Source organism: Manacus vitellinus, unplaced genomic scaffold (genome assembly GCF_001715985.3).
Source record: "Manacus vitellinus isolate BGI_N305 unplaced genomic scaffold, ASM171598v3 scaffold_2_pilon, whole genome shotgun sequence".
Lineage (NCBI taxonomy): Eukaryota > Metazoa > Chordata > Aves > Passeriformes > Pipridae > Manacus > Manacus vitellinus.
The window spans coordinates 14,893,289-14,912,474 of NW_021940208.1; the positions used below are offsets into that span (position 1 = coordinate 14,893,289).

At 35.2% G+C, this 19,186-nt stretch overlaps 1 protein-coding gene across 3 annotated transcripts in view; it reads left to right on the plus strand.

The window, feature by feature from the left end:
* The window catches only part of SGCG (sarcoglycan gamma), a 69,380-nt gene that overhangs the window by 14,108 nt on the left and 36,086 nt on the right, over positions 1 to 19,186 (plus strand). For 2 of the 3 annotated variants that reach the window (XM_018071285.1, XM_018071286.1), the window contains exons 2-4: positions 1,197 to 1,394; positions 11,206 to 11,307; positions 15,482 to 15,569. In XM_018071285.1, coding sequence (XP_017926774.1) covers positions 1,200 to 1,394; positions 11,206 to 11,307; positions 15,482 to 15,569 — 385 coding nt within the window. In that variant the 5' untranslated portion in view covers positions 1,197 to 1,199. The remainder of the gene's footprint in view (positions 1 to 1,196; positions 1,395 to 11,205; positions 11,308 to 15,481; positions 15,570 to 19,186) is intronic. The other variant, XM_018071287.1, reaches the window with a different exon arrangement.

The following is a 19,186-nucleotide window of genomic DNA, read 5'->3' on the forward strand; positions in this document are numbered from 1 at the left end:
AAACTTGAAAAGAGCTTCTGTAACTTTACTTAAAGTAATTCAGCAGCAGAGAAAGGATGTAATTTGATCATATTTTGAAAGTTGTGTGAGCAGAGCATGGTGATCTCATTGATAGGAGAAAATTCAGACTTGAGAGGAGACCTTGTATGAAACCTTTCTGAAGGCACTTTCATTTGGGAGCATTTTATTGTAGTAAAGTGGACCAGGTTTTGGATGTAAGATGCCTGTGGACATACCTGGCTCATGAGAAGGGTTTGATCTTACAGTACCTATGTTCTTTTTGACATCCATGACTGGATTGGGCTTTTTTTTGCTTTCTATCAGTGTGAATTAGCAGATATTGCCCAGTGTTTTTCTTGATAAGCAGCTTCAGCTGCTGAGTTTTTATTCTTTTGGCTGAAACCATAAGCTTTAATGAATGTTTTGAATTGTTGGTGATCTCTGTACTGTAAAGGTGGAACTTAGTAAATATACTCATGTTTTAAGAAAATGCAATCTTTTAAGATTCCTTTAAATTCAAAGAATGCTTCTTTAAGAACTATAGTATAAAGTGAAGTTGTTTAAATCCAGTAAGTAATGTTTTTATTGTTGATATATCTTAAAATAAGAATATCTGCTGAATTGAGAAATCATTATTTCTTGTACATTGCTAAGAACCATTTCATTTCTTTACATGCATATTCTGAAGCTTAATATATACTGGCATTCTAACTGATACACAGTTAAGTTTGGCAACACAGAGAATGCATTTTATTAGAGTCAAGGATAGAGTACGGAGAATTCTTTTTGAACATGTGTTTCCAAGGTACTGTTACCACTTGTAACTATTTTTACAGTAATATTGTTCTGTGAGCCACAGATTATGATACGATCCCATGAAATATTTTGTGATGGAAGAATTAGAATATTATGACAAATGGGAGGAAAGTGTTGCCATTCTTCATAGGATTTAAGCCTCCTGAAAACAGCAGTTGATGCAGTTAATATATTAAAACATCAGGTTGTGTGTACCAAAAAACCAAGATGTAAGTTGAGTGGAACATGATGAAAATGCTTTCCGGGTAAAACTTCATACGAGTTTCCAGTTTCTAGTAACTTGCTATTTACAATTATATCTTCATATTTCCTTGGAGTATTATACAAATATTTTCATTTAAATCAAGAAACTAAGCAGTCCTTTTTTTTCCTTTACATAGCAGATGGTACGTGAACAATACACTACGACAACACCAGGCACTAGCCTAGAGAGGCCGAAGAATGAATATGTCTACAAAATTGGAATTTATGGCTGGAGAAAGCGTTGCCTCTACCTATTTGTTCTCCTCCTGCTTATCATCCTAGTTGTGAATTTTTCTTTGACAATTTGGATTCTTAAAGTGATGTGGTTTTCCCCAGTAAGTGTCCTTTTTAATTTTCCATTATTCTCATTTTCTCTTCCTTTCCCTGCCTCACCTATTTTGTATGTACATCAGCTTCTCTGTATGTAATAGATGTTTCTTTTTTCTTTCTTCTCAACTGTGATTTGTACTTTGTATTTCAGAAATATCTATCTTTGAACAAATTTCCTCATATGTAATTTCTGTACTGACAATAATTTTTGAAATACTGAGGTTGTTGATACCTTATATTGCAATGAATTCTAACCATTCTATGAGAATGTGTTTTACTGCTGTCTAATAGTCTCTGCTTAGTTGATATTTTATAAACGTGTTTGCTGTAATTTTATCTCATACAGAATTCCTTAGTGTTAAAATATTGCAGACAGTTTATGGTTATTTAGCTTCTCCTATTTATCAGCATCTAAAATTTAACAATTTATTTGCTCAGTTAATTACAACTCAGAAGTAATTATCACTACATCACACTTAAAGCTAAGCAGCTATATAATTCGGAAATAAATTTCATAGCTTTCCACTGTCATATAATATAATTTTGCATGTAGTAGGTTAAAGGATAAGTTTTAGAAGTCTGCAAAATATGGCTTTAGTTATGCAATAAAATGCATCAGTGAATATTGAAGCTAAGCTAATTTGTTCCGAACATGCAGCTGTGATACATAGATGATTTGAGTAGACTTGTTACAAGAAAAACAATAATAACAAATTTCTACATTCTGCCCTGGCTATTGAAGAAACTAGCTAAAGTTTCCATTATCTATTGTTATTACACTTCTGTCACTAAATGAAGACCAGTTCTAAGGAAATAACTAAGTTTCAGGTAAATATCAACTATAAATACTTTTGTGCAAAGTACATGTGTATGTCACAATCCTCAGAAAAAGTACATGACACCATTACAAACGTCACTGAGAACTTTTTACTGAGTATTGTTTTAATAACTACATCTGTCAATACAAGAATTAACTCTGAAGGTACCCAGACAATCATAGAGAAGCACTGCTAGCTGCTAAGAGTGTAGATGTTATCTGCATGTTCCAAGTCTAGAAGTATAATTAGGAAAACACTTTTTCAGTATTGTGCTTTAATGATTGATCAACCTGGTTCTATAGCACAGCCCTTTCATTAGCCTACTCAAAGTTGACCAACTTATTTTGACATTGAAGTTTCTTTTATAGTATGAAAATTGTTCTCTTTTTCTGTAAAGCATCCTTAAATCTTTCATTAAATAATAACTTGCAGTATACAAAAATAACATGCTATGTCTATATCCAAATTAAAATAATGATGAAATTATAAACAGAGCTTCAACAAGCTCTGGCCTAGAATTAATCTATGCACACATGTCCCATCTGAAACCCAAAAAAATCAGACAGTTTGATAAATACTAGCCAAGAAGCTAAGCTGATAAAGGAGAACATGAACCAGACACAGATATGCTGCAAGAGGAATAGATTTTGATCTCCTTGGAGATCTTCCATTTGGAAGAATGATAAAAGACAGAAAATTTTCTAAGCCCCATTGTTTGAGAAGCCTTCAGCATTAAATGAAGATAAGTTGAAGAGAAATTCATTCCATTTCATAAAATCTAGACTAAAAGAGAACAACCTGAACAGAGAATATATTCTTTTTCTCATACTGCCCCAATTACAAAACATGTGAGCATCTCCAGATTGCGCACATTGATTCACAGGTATCAGATATCTCTCATTCTTCTTTTCCTTTTCTCTCTCGGAGTTCAGGGGGACAGAGTCTCAAGTTTTTTTGTGCAAGTGAGAGAAGAAACCTGTAAATTCATTATATTCAGTTGTTTCAGAGAAAAAAGAATCAAATAATTATACCTTGAACTTGTTGAATTTTGCTGTAATGGAAATTCCACATTCTGTTCTTAACATAATGAAGCTTTCTGAGAACTAAAGGGGACTGCTAGCTGTGAAAGTTTAGAAACTGAGAATGATAAGGGATTTAGGGCTACAACAAGGTAAGGATGTCAGAAGTCCTGTGGAAAATTCTGAAGGGTCCGGTAAGTCTGAAAGAGGGGAACTTTAATGTCTCTCATGTCTGCTGAAAGGACAAGCATGGCAGGATCGAAACAGTGAAGATTTCTAGAAGGTGTCAGTAGTAGTTTCTCGATAGGACAGTTGAAGGTGGCACACAGCTGGCTCTGCTACTTGTGGGATCCCATGGGACCCAGATCTCCTAAGTTAATCAGAAAAGCTTGATGAAATTTAAGGACAATATCTTCCAAATGTATGAATGACCTGTCCTGATATTCAGGAAGATAAGTAGCCTGGCTTAGATAGGCAGGTTACTTGTGATGGGGCTTCAATGCAAAAAGCAGTATTAGAGAATATTCTGAGTTGGAAGGGAAGCACCATAGAGTTCAACTCGAGTGAATGGCCTGTAGAGGGATTGACCCCACAACCTTGGTGTTATTAGCATCATGCTCTAACCAGCTGAGCTGATCTCAGGGTATAGAAGAGTTGGAAGCAAAGACAGTCTACAAAGAAGAAATTTAGAAACATTGTCTGGGCCAGGAAATGTGTCAGGCCTCTGTCCAGGAAAGCCAAAACTCAGCCTCAGTTAAGAATTACAAAGAGCAAATGGCAAGAAGGTGGTCTGCGTCCACAGGTGCAGAGAGAACTGTCTGATTCTGTTGCAAAGTCACCCTCTGCAATGTTTGACAGGTTTTGGAGACTGGGGAAATCCTCGATGACTGGGGGTGTGCTAGTGTTGCACTTGTGTTCAAAAAGGGAGGCCATGGATTTACTAAGGGTGAATGATGCCTGACCAATGTGATTACCTTCTATGATAAAATGTCTGAAGTTAGGGAGGGCATGAGATATCATTTACCCTGATTTCACCAAGGGTTTTGACTCTCTCTCTCACAATATCCTTGAACCCTAGTTAGGAGATTACAGCCATGAAAAGTGGACAAACAGCTAAGTATAAAAAATAAACTGCTTGGATAGTCAGGCTTGGAAGGTAGATAGTAATGTATTGTAGTCTACATGGAGGCCAGTAATAAGCACTGCAGTTGTCTTGTCACTGGTCCTTTTCAACAACTTTATCAATTACTTGGAAGAGGTGACAGAATGCTTGCTCACTAAGTTTTCAGATTATACCAATTTGGGTGTACCATTCAATACTTTCAAGGCTCAGGCTGCTATTCAGAGCAGCTTAGACAGGCTGGAGGTATGCTAGTCCTAGTCCAGGATTGTCTAGTGCTCTAAAACTCAGGTGTGAAAAATGCACCCGGGCAGACGATTACCACTTCTGATGCTCTAGCAAATCTTATTCAGAAACCCCTGATTAATTCAGTTGTTATATTATTTAGGTTCTTCTACATTATCATAACACCAGGAACAGTTGTGTGTCAAAGATTATTCCTAACATGTGTTATCCTCTGATGGAGAAACCCATGCTTTCCATGGATTTTAGTAGATGCCCTAGCTGTCATAGTCTCCTGGAATAAGAAAGGTACTTGTACTCTTTTATGTTGATAAGGACAGATAGTAATGCAACTAGAGTATTCCCCAGGGTAACTAGTTGCCTTCCTTCAGCGTGGAGCTTGGCACATAGCACCAGCTTTTCTCTGGCAAAAACTTTAAGCACAGTGTAAGAGAAGTAAACAGGTTTTGATAGTTTTAGATGCACTGTCAGTCAAATATGATTTGAATTTGCACTCAATCCCAAGTTTTCCTGCCATCCATGTTAAACCTTACTTGGGTTTGAGTCACTAACAAGAAGAAAGTCAAGTCCCAATACTAAGCCTTAGAACACCACAAGCCATCAGGACAGGAATTAACTAGGTATATGGAGGGACAAGCACACAATATCCAGTCCATCAGTGCATATTCTAAGCATGGCTTTTCCTGAGAACAGGACAAATGTTGAACCTGCTCTTGTGTCTGCACTTCAGCGGGACATAGAGACATAGGCTACAAGAATTGGGAGGGTCTCTGCACATTTAAGCTAGAGTATGGACTTCACTTTTATGCACATAAATGTCTGGCACTGGAGTAAAAAGGAAAATTGCTACAGTTAAACAAAAAATTACAGGGTTTTCTAAATATTATTCACAGGTGGTTTCTTCTTGTAGCTTACTTGTAATTAGTGAGTCTTCTACCTGTGTAGCTATTCCCAGAAATAGCACCTTTTAATCTTTTTGGTTTCTGATAAGCAATTAACAATGAATATAGACAAAGTATTAAAAATTATTTTTTAATTATTTTCCAAAGTTTTCTGTAAGGCAATAACAATTTCTTGATATTTCAGCAATAACAATTTGTTAATATTTCATTTAATAAGAAATGTTGAAAAGGAAACTATGTATAATCTTGCTTGTATAATATATACATATTGGTTGGCTGATAATGATGCTGGACTAAATCTACAAATACCATATGTATTTTGAAATAAAATAACTGATTTTATAATCAAATACTTGTGTAAACAAGTATTTAAACAATTGACAAATTCAGGCAACAAAGACGGAGGGAATTACTTAAAGAAATATAAAATACGAAACTAGGAATGTGATTAATTAAGAAAGCAAAATTTTAACAGGTAACACTTTCTGACAGTGAGACTTACTACACTGTGTAATATCATGCCTTATTACATTGGAGATGTTCAATTGTTTGAAACATTTAAAATCAGACCAGACAGCAATGAAAATGTAAAGTAGAGAACACTTATTCACAACAAGAGTTCTCCTTCACTACAAAGACATATACTAGTGAACTTGTACAGCTTTTCCATGCATTTTTTGATTAACAGTGGATGCTCCATGGAATTAGTTGCCATTTTGAGAATGTTACATTATTTTAATGCTCAAATGAAATAAATTATTTAATTATTCACAAATTCTCATCCTAATTCATCGTGTCAGAACATAAATATTCCATAGTTTCTACCCTGAATAATTCTGAACAGCTCTATTTTGCTATTTTTCTATTAAATTAAAAACAATTTGCCTACAGTCTTTACCATTGTCTCTATCAGATAGTGAATATGTAAATACTTTGTGCAAAGATTAATAGTTGAATAGAAAGATATTGAGACACTTACTGCAGAAAAGCTGTTACCAAAGAAAGTAAGGCTTCTCAGTAGTGATACCTGTTTACATATATATAGAATGTATTTTCTTAAAGCATTTGATTAATCTGAATTATATTATGAATCAAATTATGTGTATGTAAGAGTGTGGAAGAACACTTGTTTAAAATGTATTGTTGGAATAATTTATAATATTGATAAAGAGTTATAAAAAATCTGAGTACAGTGCAAGTTTAACAACTTGATTTAAGGATATCCTTTTGACAACCTTTACAAATCAAAGGAAAATTTTAATTCCATTTCTTTAGCTAAGTTGCATAATTACAAATGTTAATATAATAAAATTAATTAGCCAACTTACAAAAACTTAATTCCTGAATAAATATATATAGCAGTGGGAGTAGCAGTCTATTTTTAAGTCTGTTTTTCTAACACAGGAGATGTAATGCCAGATGTAATAGCATTTTTAGTATCTGATTATTATCCAGCTTTTAAATATCTGGGCAGTATAGAACCAAACACAGAATTTGGTCCTTGCTAAACAAGGAAATTGAGGTGGAACTGAATCTGTTTTGAGAAGATACTTTTTCCTCTTGAGTAACACCTGTTTTAATTAATACCTTTCTTTATGTAAGGAACTTTGTTATTCTGTATATCAGGACAAAGAGGACCTGAAAATGTGTTGAAAGTATGCATCTTAAGTATTAATCCTATTTTATGACAGAAATCTTGTAAAAAATAAGCAACTCTCAATGGTATGGTGAATTTGCATAATTCATAGCTGTTTTCTTACAAAACTGTTGAGTACAAAGTGACCATCTACTTTTCTAGATCATGAAATATTATCAACCCACTTTTTAGTCTCATCTATAAAGGATGTTTAGTCTATATCCAGCCCTAAAACTTGTGAGACAAGTTCTATACCGGGAGTGCTTGCTCTGATTTTGACCACTGTATTTTTTGTCAAAGATTCCACTGTCGTCTAAGCAGATGAGTATGAGAACCTTCTCCGTCTGAGCCCAGCAAGTAGAGTCCTTGCAACAGAAAATGAGATGAGGCTATTATTATACCAAGCACGTACTTAGCTCCAAAATTGATATTGTAAGTCAAACAGAGAGTTTCATCAGATTCATTACCAGTCCTGTTTTGCTGATTGCTCTTTAACAATCTCTACCCATAGTCCTATTATCTCAATGAAACAGTACACTCTTGTTTGCAAAGCAAGTTCTCGAAATAGCAATTGCTGCAAGAAGTACTGCAGTGAAAGCTGGATCTATAAAGCCATTAATTGAACTAGCTTTGGGGCACAACAATTGATGTCTTGGCCTGAACTTGCCAAGGGCTTTCCCTGGTCTGACCTAGAAGTAGGATGTAAATAACCTATAAGAAAAGGTATTAACTGAGTGGAAATGCTGCATCCTCTGTACTCTGAAGTTAATATCATTATCAGTTCCATTCAACCACTACAGCATGTGAGGACTTTTAATATCTGGAAAAGTTGAATATTCAGGGAGCAGATACTGCAAATCAAACATGCTATTAACTCCTCAGACAGAAGCTACTTGATTTGAATTGAATGTGTGTTAAAGCTAATGTTTGAATCAACTTTGTGAATTTTTTGTTGTAACCATGCTAACACATGTGTTGGTCTGTCTTTCCAATATTTGATTTCTCCCCCGAAGAAGAAAATACATATCTTCCTGTGCAGCTATTAGCTGATACATGACCAGAAGTTTAATTTCTCTTGTCTAGAGGAGTCTGAGGACTGCATTTGAGTCTAATGCTGGGAAGGTGCCAAAATGATGATATGATATGGCATGATATGACATATGATATGAAGAGTGGCTGCCTACATATAGTGAGCCCATGTGTGTATCAGTTTCTGTGTTGGTAGGAAAATACAATTTACAGTTATTGATTGAATGTAGGTGACACTAGAAATAGTCATTGTAAACTGAATCAATGCCCCCCATGCCTCATGCTCATTTCTAAGGGCCACATGCCTGCAGCAGCAGACCTACATTGTCATATTATTGGGAGATAAATCCCAAATAAATCATCTGATGCTCTTTCAATTCCCTATGTCATAGACAGCATGCAGCTTAGCTACCTGAGAGCAAGTCACTATGACTGCAAGGGCCCTAAAGCTTCATCTGCTTGTTTTCGCTCCTAATAGTCCACAGTCTGCGTTTAGAGTCTGAGAGAATGATAACACATCCAAGATGGTCCTTCCATCCAGATGTTCCATAACACAATATGTCTTGGACTCTGTAGTGGTGGCTATTTATTTCAGGTGGTTTGGAGCATCCCTGTGTAAGTAGCTCACTGAATAGCTGTCAAATGTCTTTTAGACTAGGATTTCTCAATCAAGGAGGCTTTTGATGAGCTTTTATGAGGCTTGAATCCATTCAGAGCTTGAATTTTTGTAGAAGGCCTTGTCTCTGTTTCTACAAGCACTTACCTGCTTGGGAGCATTTTGAAATTATTAAAAAGCCTGTACTGTGGATAAAGACATCCTGTTGCTTCAATTAGAATATGCCTAGCAGTTCTGAAATGAAAACTGGTCACACCTTTGTGAACACTAATGCTAAATTGCATCTTTGGTGCATAAGAATTTGGCAGGTGCCAGCAGTTTCCACACTAATCAACTCCTTGCAGCAATAACAAAATCTGCTTACTGTCTTACAGAGATGCCATTTCATCCTTCTCTTCTGTACAGCTGAGTCCCTGCCTCACTTAGGACTTTGAGTAATTAGAAAATGTGAGTCGCAGCTATGGGTACAACACCGTGTTACAGCTCAGGGCCAGCACACTCATGCAGTGACAGTCACCAGCCTCAGGATAACCAGAATCCAAATTTGCCGTGCATCTGCTATGTTTAATGAAGCACTTTTTTTTCTCCCACCCTTATCAATATCTTGTTGTATAAGTGCATCAAAGTCTACATGTCACTGATGTTTGGACCCCTTAATCAAGTCAATAGAAATATTTTTATTCAATTATTTGAATAGGAACAGAATCAAATCTTTGAAACTGAAAGCACTAGTTTGTTTATCACTGAAGAAGTCACAATAAATAATATTTGGCTTCTCCTAAATGGTAATATAAGAAGCAGAGTGATTGTTGAGAGAACATATGTATAACTATTGGGCTCTGCCTATTCAAGGAACTTAGCACTGAATCTCAGTGCATTAAGGTGGTTGTTTATCCTAGGTACTTTTAAAAGCTTCGCAATGGGGTAGAATTTAGAAGTTGTGTCTACTTCCGCTGAGAAAAGTCCATACATTATATATTTTGAAGCAGTAAAATATTTGACCCTGAAAAATAGATCCTATATATAGCTATCCTGAAAGCCTCTTTCCTGAAACAAATCCTTGCTGAGGAAGAATTGCAGTTGTACTTTTCAGTGGAGTGGATGAATATTTCTTACCTTATGGAATTTAAGCAAAGCTTGTTTCTTTGTCTCTTTTCAAACCTGCTCAAAAAAAAATAGCTCTGGTTTTTCTTTGAAAGCTGGTTTGACATGTTATTTAGCATTGTGTATAGATATAATACATAATCTGATTAGACAGATCATATATTTAAAAAGAATTACAGTCTCTTCAAGTTATAACTTTTATCGGTGGTAAGCATAATTCATTAGATGAACAGGTTATTAATGTATCATCAGTAGCCTACTATGTATCTTTTCTGCTTATGTGGAGAGCAACATGAAAACTATTTTGGGTGGGAATACTTTTTGGATTTATTGTTTTTTATTTAGCCCTCCCACTTATTCTTTGTAGTTTGGGGCAGTTGGCTTGAAATATTTTCACATGTGGCCAAGCTGAAAAGCTACACTTTTTTTGTCATGTTTTCTGTCACTTTTTATGGCAGGGAAAGGGGTGAATCCTTTACAAATTAGCTAAATACCTGTAAAATACCTTGCAGCTGAAGCCTGGAAGTCCTCAGATGTACTTACTGAAGTAATTCCTCACTCGTTTTTCACATTATCAGTAATATGATAATGATGAAAGAAAGTAAAAAGAATTAAATAAGGTATCAACTGGAAAGCACAATTGGGCAGAACTCAGGAGGGAGTGACTAAAAGAGAAAGACAAAGGTACAAAATCTAAGAAGGAAATGATAGAGAAAAAGGTACATGATAATGTGAGAGAGAGAGCCTTGACCTACAATTAGAGGAGAAAAAACCTAAACCAATAGATTAAAAATTAATTAAAAAGAAGGAGGTAGTTACTGAAAAGGGAAGCAAATAAAAATCTCTCTTTGCCTCTTCAGTAGGCTTAGAAGTATTACATTCTTTGTAAAATATATTATTGATAAATAAACCTTGAGATGTTAATATAAGATTTGTTTTACGTAAGTACTTATATGTAGAAGTTTATTGTTCATGACATTTTTAGAAGGCGAGTACAAAAGCTATTTCAGCACAGCAGATACAGATGTACTTCTTTTTAAGGTAATGACTGTAATACTCTATTCCTGCCCACTGCCCCCTCCCTTTGCCAAAAAAAAAAAGGAAAAATAATCACCAAGTTTAATAACTTCTTGAAACGTGCAGTTTCTCAAAAAAAAATTACTCATGGAAGAAATAAGGAATTCTTAAAATTTTGAACGAATTGCTGTTTGTATCTTTATCAAGAGACTGGAGGCAGGCAGCTCTAGAAGTGTTTAATTTGTGAAAAAAACACAAAATAAATACAGTAACAGTAAAAAAATGTGCATAATTCTTCCATCTTCTCCTTAGACTGGAATGGGACACCTGCGTGTTACAAAAGAAGGTCTTCGTCTGGAAGGGGAATCTGAATTCTTATTCCCTCTTTATGCCAAAGAAATCCATTCTAGAGTGGTAAGCGGATAATCTTTCAGTAATGCTATATACCCACATAATTCTGCATATTTTACAAGGTCAGTGTTGCTATGGCAGATATTGCAATGGTGCTATGTTGCAATGATGCTATGGCATTTATCTCTTAGACACGTGATAAGCAGTAGCTCAAAAAGGATTTATAAATGTTGTCATATATAAGTAATGCTAAAAATTTAAGAGTGTGTGGAAAGATTTTCATCATTTTTACTGAGATTATTTTAAAACATAGGCTTCTCTATTAAACTGTTTGTTTTGTTTATTCTTCCACTACAGAATAGCTTCAGTATCTCTAAAATTAGTGGACCCCATTGGAAAAGTTATGATTTCTCTAATAAATTCAGGTTTTGTCACTTCTAGCACAATGCTATCAAACGTATGATATGTTTGTATATTTGTGTACATAAGGTCTACAAGTCTAAATGGAAAGATTTAAGATTTAGTCTTGTTTACACAGACAGAAAAGTTTGGTTTGTTATTATTGTTGAGGTAAAAAAAGGAATAACATAATCAAAGAAAATACAAACAGATTGACTTTAAAATGTTACCAAGAATGGGAATGTTATGAAACATTTGTGTGGCAGTAGTAGGTTTAGAAAAACAAAGAGAGAATCTGAATTGTTTTTTAATTATCCAGGGGGACTCTGAAACTTATTCCAGTGATTTTTTTTTTTAGAGGGTTATCTGCCTCTGGCCAGTAAAATGAATATTTTTCAGATCTACTGACCATAATCTAAACTCTCACAAAATAAAGCCTTGTTTTATGAACATTATCAGCAACCAATGGGACATTTCATTCAATAAAGTACTATTCAGTGACAGTAAAAGCCAAATATGATTCTTTCATATCTTCAAATGAGAAGAAATAGCCACTTTTCTGAACCTACAGAAAAACCGTTTGTATTGCTACAGCAAGAGAAAATGTAAATAAATATTTCAGAATGAGGTTGTTAAAATACTTGATTACTAGAATTTAAGTAATGCCAATATATTTTACTTGTATTAAGCCTTTCTTTTTCTCTTTTTCTGCAACAAGTATTTCCAGTATCAGGAACAGCTCTTAATTACAGTGAAATTCCATTACTGAATCTGTATTTCCATTTTATTTCTTATGCTATTCTGCTTGACAGGCAGTGGGAAAACTATGTGCTTAAATGAATTTCCCTTGAGGTTGTTTATCAGTAAGACATGTAACTTTGTAAGACCAGCATAGCTAATACTTAAGAACTCTCTCTACTCCCAAACATTGTTATGCAACATTAAGCTACCATTTGTGCTCTCTTAATATTCCTTTCAGCTCTTAATACATTTAGTACAACGTTGGAAGAAAGAGGTGTGGCAGCATCTAATATAAGCTTAGCTGGCTAATGACCCATCATGATCATTAGTAGTATGCATTAATTAGAGCCTTCAGGCTACTGCTTGTCTTGGCCCACTGATAGTTCATCAGAGGTTTTCTGTTTGTTTGTTTCCTTGCTTTTTTAAATATTTAAACTCTCTAGAGGCTTAATTGCCTGTAGCTTGATCTCCTGGGTGCAATCTATATATTTATTCTCGTAAAGTTACTTATTTGTTATGCTTTCTTTTTCTAAGTTTGTCTTACAGAATTGGGCCCGTCACAGCTATCGTAGGAGCTTTCTCCCTTTCCTTAATAGTTTTCTCCTTGCAGTCTCCTAACAGCTTTTCTCACCTAATGAGATCTTCAAAGTGCTAAGAAAATATGTAGCAGAAAGTCTACTTGCTGTGCATCATCTCTGGAGCCTATTATAACTTTATGCCTTCATTATGAGTCCAAGACAGAGTTGTAGACAACACCATTGCATCTTTGATAATACATTTTCAAGGAAAGATAAAAGATGAGGGTTTTTTAAATATGTTACTAGATTTTAATTAGTCAAAACCACATATGTGGCAGCTACAGGTCTAGAATACAGTTTATTCGCACTTACATTTGATATTACAAATTACTAACTTATTTTTTAAATCAACTAGTGTCAATCAAATAAATGTAGTAAAGACGCCCAGATTTGTGGGTCATTTAGACATCTACTTAAAGGTACTATATTTATCCAATCTCCAGTCTTTGTTGACCTTCTTTTTCCACTTCATACTAACTTGTTACCATTAATGTTCATTCTAACACATGGCTTAACTTTTTCGTAAGACATTTTCGTTATTTTTATTAGTTTTGTTATCTTTCACTTTTTCCTGATATAATTTACAAAATGAGATTCTTTCATTTTGCTCACTTAGTGACTTCTTTTGAGAGAGTCTGTCTTCCTACTTGTAAGATACTGGGGTTTTGGTTTTTTAAAAAAGTGCAAGATTGACTGCAAACTCTGTATTGCTTCTACCACTGTTACTAGATAAGTGTTTGTACTAAAATTCATCATGTAAAATGTGTTCAAAATTCTGAGGTTATCTCATACTCTTAAATATTAAATTACAATGAGAACATGACTTGGGAGTTATTTTCAGGGGTTAGCCCTTCAAGGTGCCACATAGGCTCTCTTGTCCAGGAAAAGTACCAGAAGCCATAGCTGTGAAAGAGACTGATCTTTAACAATATTACAGTAATTACAAACTCATTTATCTAGGAATGAGTATCTCCTCTGAGGTCACAAGCAGGCAGCTTGCTAATACCCTCTTCATATCATGTATTCCCTGATAATTTGGCAGCTGAGACCTGCTTAGACACTCTTATCAGTTACTAAGTTCTTGTCCTTCAGACAAAAAGCGTGCTTTAGTATGAAAGCACCTGTACTGCAAAAAACTTCCTCCCATCTTTTAAAGTCTACCAGTGTATCTGCAATTTGTTGATCCACATGAGCATGATCAGACCTTCTGTCCCCAGATGATTTTCTAATAGTTAAGGTCAAATAAAGACAGTGGCCACTATGATCCCCCTGAAAATCAGCTGCATTTCAGGTGATAAATTAAGTAAAAACATAAGAAGAACCCACTCTGTGCCTTCCTCACAAATTTTTGGGATGTTTCTAAATGCCCCCTTCAAATACCCCATAGCAAGGTCTCTTGCTATGAACCAGTTTCATTCCTGTCTGTATATCTAATTTGGTGGGGCACAGTGAGCAGCTAGGTCTTTCAAAACAGTTGTTCGTCTGCTGTTCAAGGCAAGGAGTACCTTAGGGAAGCTCCAACAGGCCTGAAGTACAGATAGAGTGCAAGGTCTGGGAATAAGTAATGGAAATGGTACATCACCTGGGAGGAGTTCAACAAGCACAACAAGAAGCCATGAGTTAACACAGCGGGATGTTTTGGCATTGGTGAAGTAATTCCATTCTGGCTGCAGTCTAAGAATGACATGAAATTTTGAATTGCCTACAATAGCTACTGTGGATTGTAGTGCTTGGCATGAATGAAGATACCAATTACACCTGCTTGGCGTGCCCTGACTTCCTTCGGTAGCACAGAATGATGGGTAGGCATGAGGCTCTGGTTGTTCAGCAAATGCCCCAGATCAAGTTGTGATTCAGGGATGTGGACAAGGTGATGCTGTTCATTCCACTGATATGCTTCTGTTATCCTTCAGAGTGGCAGATTGGGGGACAATTTAAGTTAGACGAACAGTCTTATTTGTACTGTCATCTGTTAAAGTCAGCATTGATCTAGTCAACCTGCCACTTTTTCCATCACTCACTATTGGAACTTCCTTGCCAGGAGAGTCAGTGCCAGGTGCCAAAATTAAGCAACAGCCTAGAGACTGCATGGACCATTGAGGAAACAGAATGCACATGCATGTTTCTCGTCAAGTTAATACAACAGTATGAATTCATGAAGTGGAATGCTCCCACTTAATTAAATGGCTATCTTGTAGATCTAGAAGATCCAGTACTTAAGCATTTTTTCCAAAAGCTAAAATGTTAGCAGCCATGTTCGTTGGTCCAGTAACACAGATTTTGTTCACCTGAATTATTCCCTATAATTTTTTTTCTTATTTTAAATCTAATATAGTTAAGTAATCAGAAATATCTGCCTGCATTATTTGATGACATTTGTGGATAGTTTTGTAGGTACAAAAATCTTGTGGTGACCGAGTTGATATCAACACTAGACTAAATTTTGAAAATTGTTAACAATTGTAATTATTGTTAATTATGTTCTGCCTAACATAATGTTTGCTTTCTCTGTATTTCAGGACTCATCACTGCTTCTCCAGTCTACTCACAATGTGACTGTGAATGCTCGCAATTCGAATGGGGAAGTCACAGGCAGATTAAATGTGGGTAAGTCTAAGTGACTATTCCTTGTTCACTGTTCTGGAAACATTGTAATGAATATTTGTAAAGAGCTTTGGGAATATAAAGTATTAAACAGATGATTATTTATTACTGTTATGGCCATATCTGAATAGTCCAGCTGTAGATTGGTAAGTGGCAGCAGTATAGTTTCAATTTCTCATTAGTTTTTTGTATATTTGAAGCTCTTTTTTATTGCAGAGTTATGCAAAGGTCTCTGCAAAAGTTACTTTTTTTTCTTGTGTCAATAGCTATTGATAGTTGCAAATCATTTTGTAAGAAAATGCAACAGGAGAACATGGCTAGAGTTTCTCTGCATTTCCTAGTATTCCAGAGACTAAAACATTTAAGCAGATGTCCTTAAAAAAATTCAAATTCAAAACTCAGAAATGTACCTCGTTTACTATGTATGATAGCAGTAAAATATATTGGTTTACTGAGTGAAATCAGTAGATCTAGACAGATGTGAGAGACCTTGGCAGAAAGAATAAGCAGACCTTACTCCTTAAATCATATTTTTAAGGCAAGAATGGCAACAATGTGTGTCAGATAAAATGGAACTTTTCTTAGCTTTGTTAATATTTTTCAACCTTTATTTGACTTTGGAGAAAAATGTAACAATTTATTAACTCATTTCTTACCAGGTTCTCAGGCAGTAAAGCATAAATTCCCGCTTATTTAACTGTAGGCTAACCTGATATGTTTAAATAGTTTTCTAGACTGGGACCCAGATGAGCATTGATGAGCAACATTTCCATGCTCTTGAAATGATGTAACTTCTTGAAAATTCCTACTTGAAGAATTATCATTTCAATTCATTGAACAGTTTGCAAGCTTCACTATTTTCAAACAAACTGTTTTCAAACAAAAGAAAAAAATAATTTGAAATGTATAAAGGAGCCTGCTATTCCCCTTAAAATATATAATTATACAATAAATCACAATTTGGCCTTTAAATGTTTTCAAATTCCTTTCTTTGTAATTCAGTCTATCATAAAGGTCTGCATGATTTCTCTTAAGAAAATGCCCCTAAATATTTATCAAAACCTGATAGTAGCAGCTATATCTCATTTTGTTCATAATCAAGAGTATGAAATGTACATTTTCATATTATTAGTAAAGTTATTAAATCAGTTTGCAGTAATTAACAATTCAGTGACCATATGATCAAAACCAAACACGTCCATGGTCAAAATTTCTGTGACATGATACATCTGCTATTGAGTTCTGTCTGCTGCATACTGTTTGTGGTTGCCCATCATGAGACCACCATGTGTATCAGCACTGTAGTTGTGTCCTTTGTGCCTAATGACCAGAAGTTATGAGGATGTCCTTTGGGAAGGGCAGACTACAAAGCAGATCACTGACCCCCACACTAATTTGTCCAGCCAGAACCCTGCTGAAGTCTGAGAAAGTTACATGTCAGACAGTAGGTCAAAGGATGAATTGTTTGACAGTGTCCAACCTGCATCACCTAGAGCTGTTGAGAAGGAAAGTCTGCTATAAAGACATCCATAAAAGTTTTGTCCTGTATTTAGTTTAGGCAGTTGTCATATGAGTGGCTCCATCTTTAATAGGTGCTTTTGCATGAAAGTGAAAAAGGTGGCTCTGATTTCTGCCGAACTCAATTCAGTTGTTGTATTTTAATGTACTCATGATACACTGCAGGAACTTTGTCCCAATGCAAATAAGGCACCTCCATATTTCAAGCTGGAAACATGAGATACCTTTGGCAGGTGGAAGGTGTATTGATTATGAGGCAATGCTTCTGCACGAACAGTTAAACTTTGTTGGGGAAAAGAATGTCGGCACTTAATAGTGGTATAAATCAATTGCTTGTTCAGACTTCAGCACCTGTAATGTTACTGAGGTCCATAAATGAGCAGTCTGAGATATTCACCCAAAGTATATCTTTCCTGTTAAAAAGAGAACTTCAGTGCTGGAAAGAGTGTGAAGAGTGCATTTTCCTGAAAGAAAAGGTATTTTAGTTGTGCTAGCCCATGTGTGTAGATGTTACCTTAGGAAAATGAAACCTGGCAAAAATAACAACAAATCTCAGTCATTGGTTTGAGGTTTTTTTACCCCTTCTCAGTAACGATTTAGTCTTCTGAGAGTGTTCACAAAGATAAGTACAGAAAGTGAGATGAAATGTGCTGCCTTAAATAAATAGAAAGTTAAAAAGATCTGTTCTATTGGGCTAGAGACATCTAGATTGAAGAAAACATGTAAAATGAAGACATGATAGATAGAGAATGGTCAATACAAATCCATGGTGTAGAATATGGACTGTGGTATTTGGGGAGGAGAGTTCTGCTGGATGGGAAATGTCTTGTCAGTAGTGACTCATTAATACCACCCATATTTAGTATTTTCCCTTTTTATTGGTAGTTAAATTCTGTTTCTCTGCTTTTCTTCACCTGTTTTTTCTGGCTGTATCCTCGTAATATACAGTTCAGTGTATTTTGTACCTTATGATGTTTTGTTGCTCTTTAACCTTTTCCTCAGGAAAAGCCAAATACTTAGTGTTGTCCTGATGAAAAGTTGCCTGGCTGTGCAGAGAAGCTGTAGCTGGCTTAGACAATATATGAGGAAACCAGTACAAAGGAGGGGAGTGTAGACTGGAAGACCTGCGTCTCAAATCTTTTAAAAGTCTTCAGTGTGCAAAGGCAAATCAAATTCAACATGGAAGCAGGAAAGTTCTGACAACACTGGGGCTTGCTCTACAAAAAATACTTAGATAAGAAAGTGAAATAGTGATTTGAGCCTGTGAAATCACAACTACATCAGAAGAAGTACTAAAGTGCATTTGCATATTATTTGAAATATTTGATGTTTAACTAATCTCTCTTGATTGGCAATTCTATTTATTAAATTCATTAATCATTAAGAACTGGTCTTACATGCTGTCTGCTGTAGTTGGTACCATTGTAAATACTAACATAAAATATTACAAATATTAAATCACAGTAATTTTTGACTGATGTATAAGTGTTGGAAGAGCAGTAAAAACTTAATACTTTAAAGAATTTTGTTAATACCTAAATATATGGTCATACAATGTCGACTGGGGTGACAGTCTGTTAAAGTAAATACATAGCTTTATACTTTTAGCCGTTGTCCTTAGTCACTCATAAAATGCAGGTATGTAAAATGCTGTTCCTGTATAAGGAGTGTGAAAAATAGATGTGTGGCTTATTTACTTCATATGCACAAGCCTTAGCTAAAGAGTTAATGTCCAATTAACTCTTGAGTTAATGTCCAATTGCCGGCATCCTGGAATTGTGTCTTAAAACTCTAGTCATCTTATAAATGCAAGTAGTTGCAATTGTGAAGGAGCTGTATAGATAAGTTTGGGATTGTTCTGAGGATGGCAATGTAATAAACCATCACTCATAAGATTATAACAAAAATACCTTTTAACTCATGGAAATTGTGATTCAAATGATCTGTTAAAATAATAAATTACTAAGAATGATTTAAATGCCCAGTCTTACATAGAAGTAATTCACAAGAGAGTTCTGAAACAAATCTTTACTTGACGAGTTTCTGTTAAATTACTCATATGAGGACAACAAGGCACAATATTATGCATTCCCTCATGAATG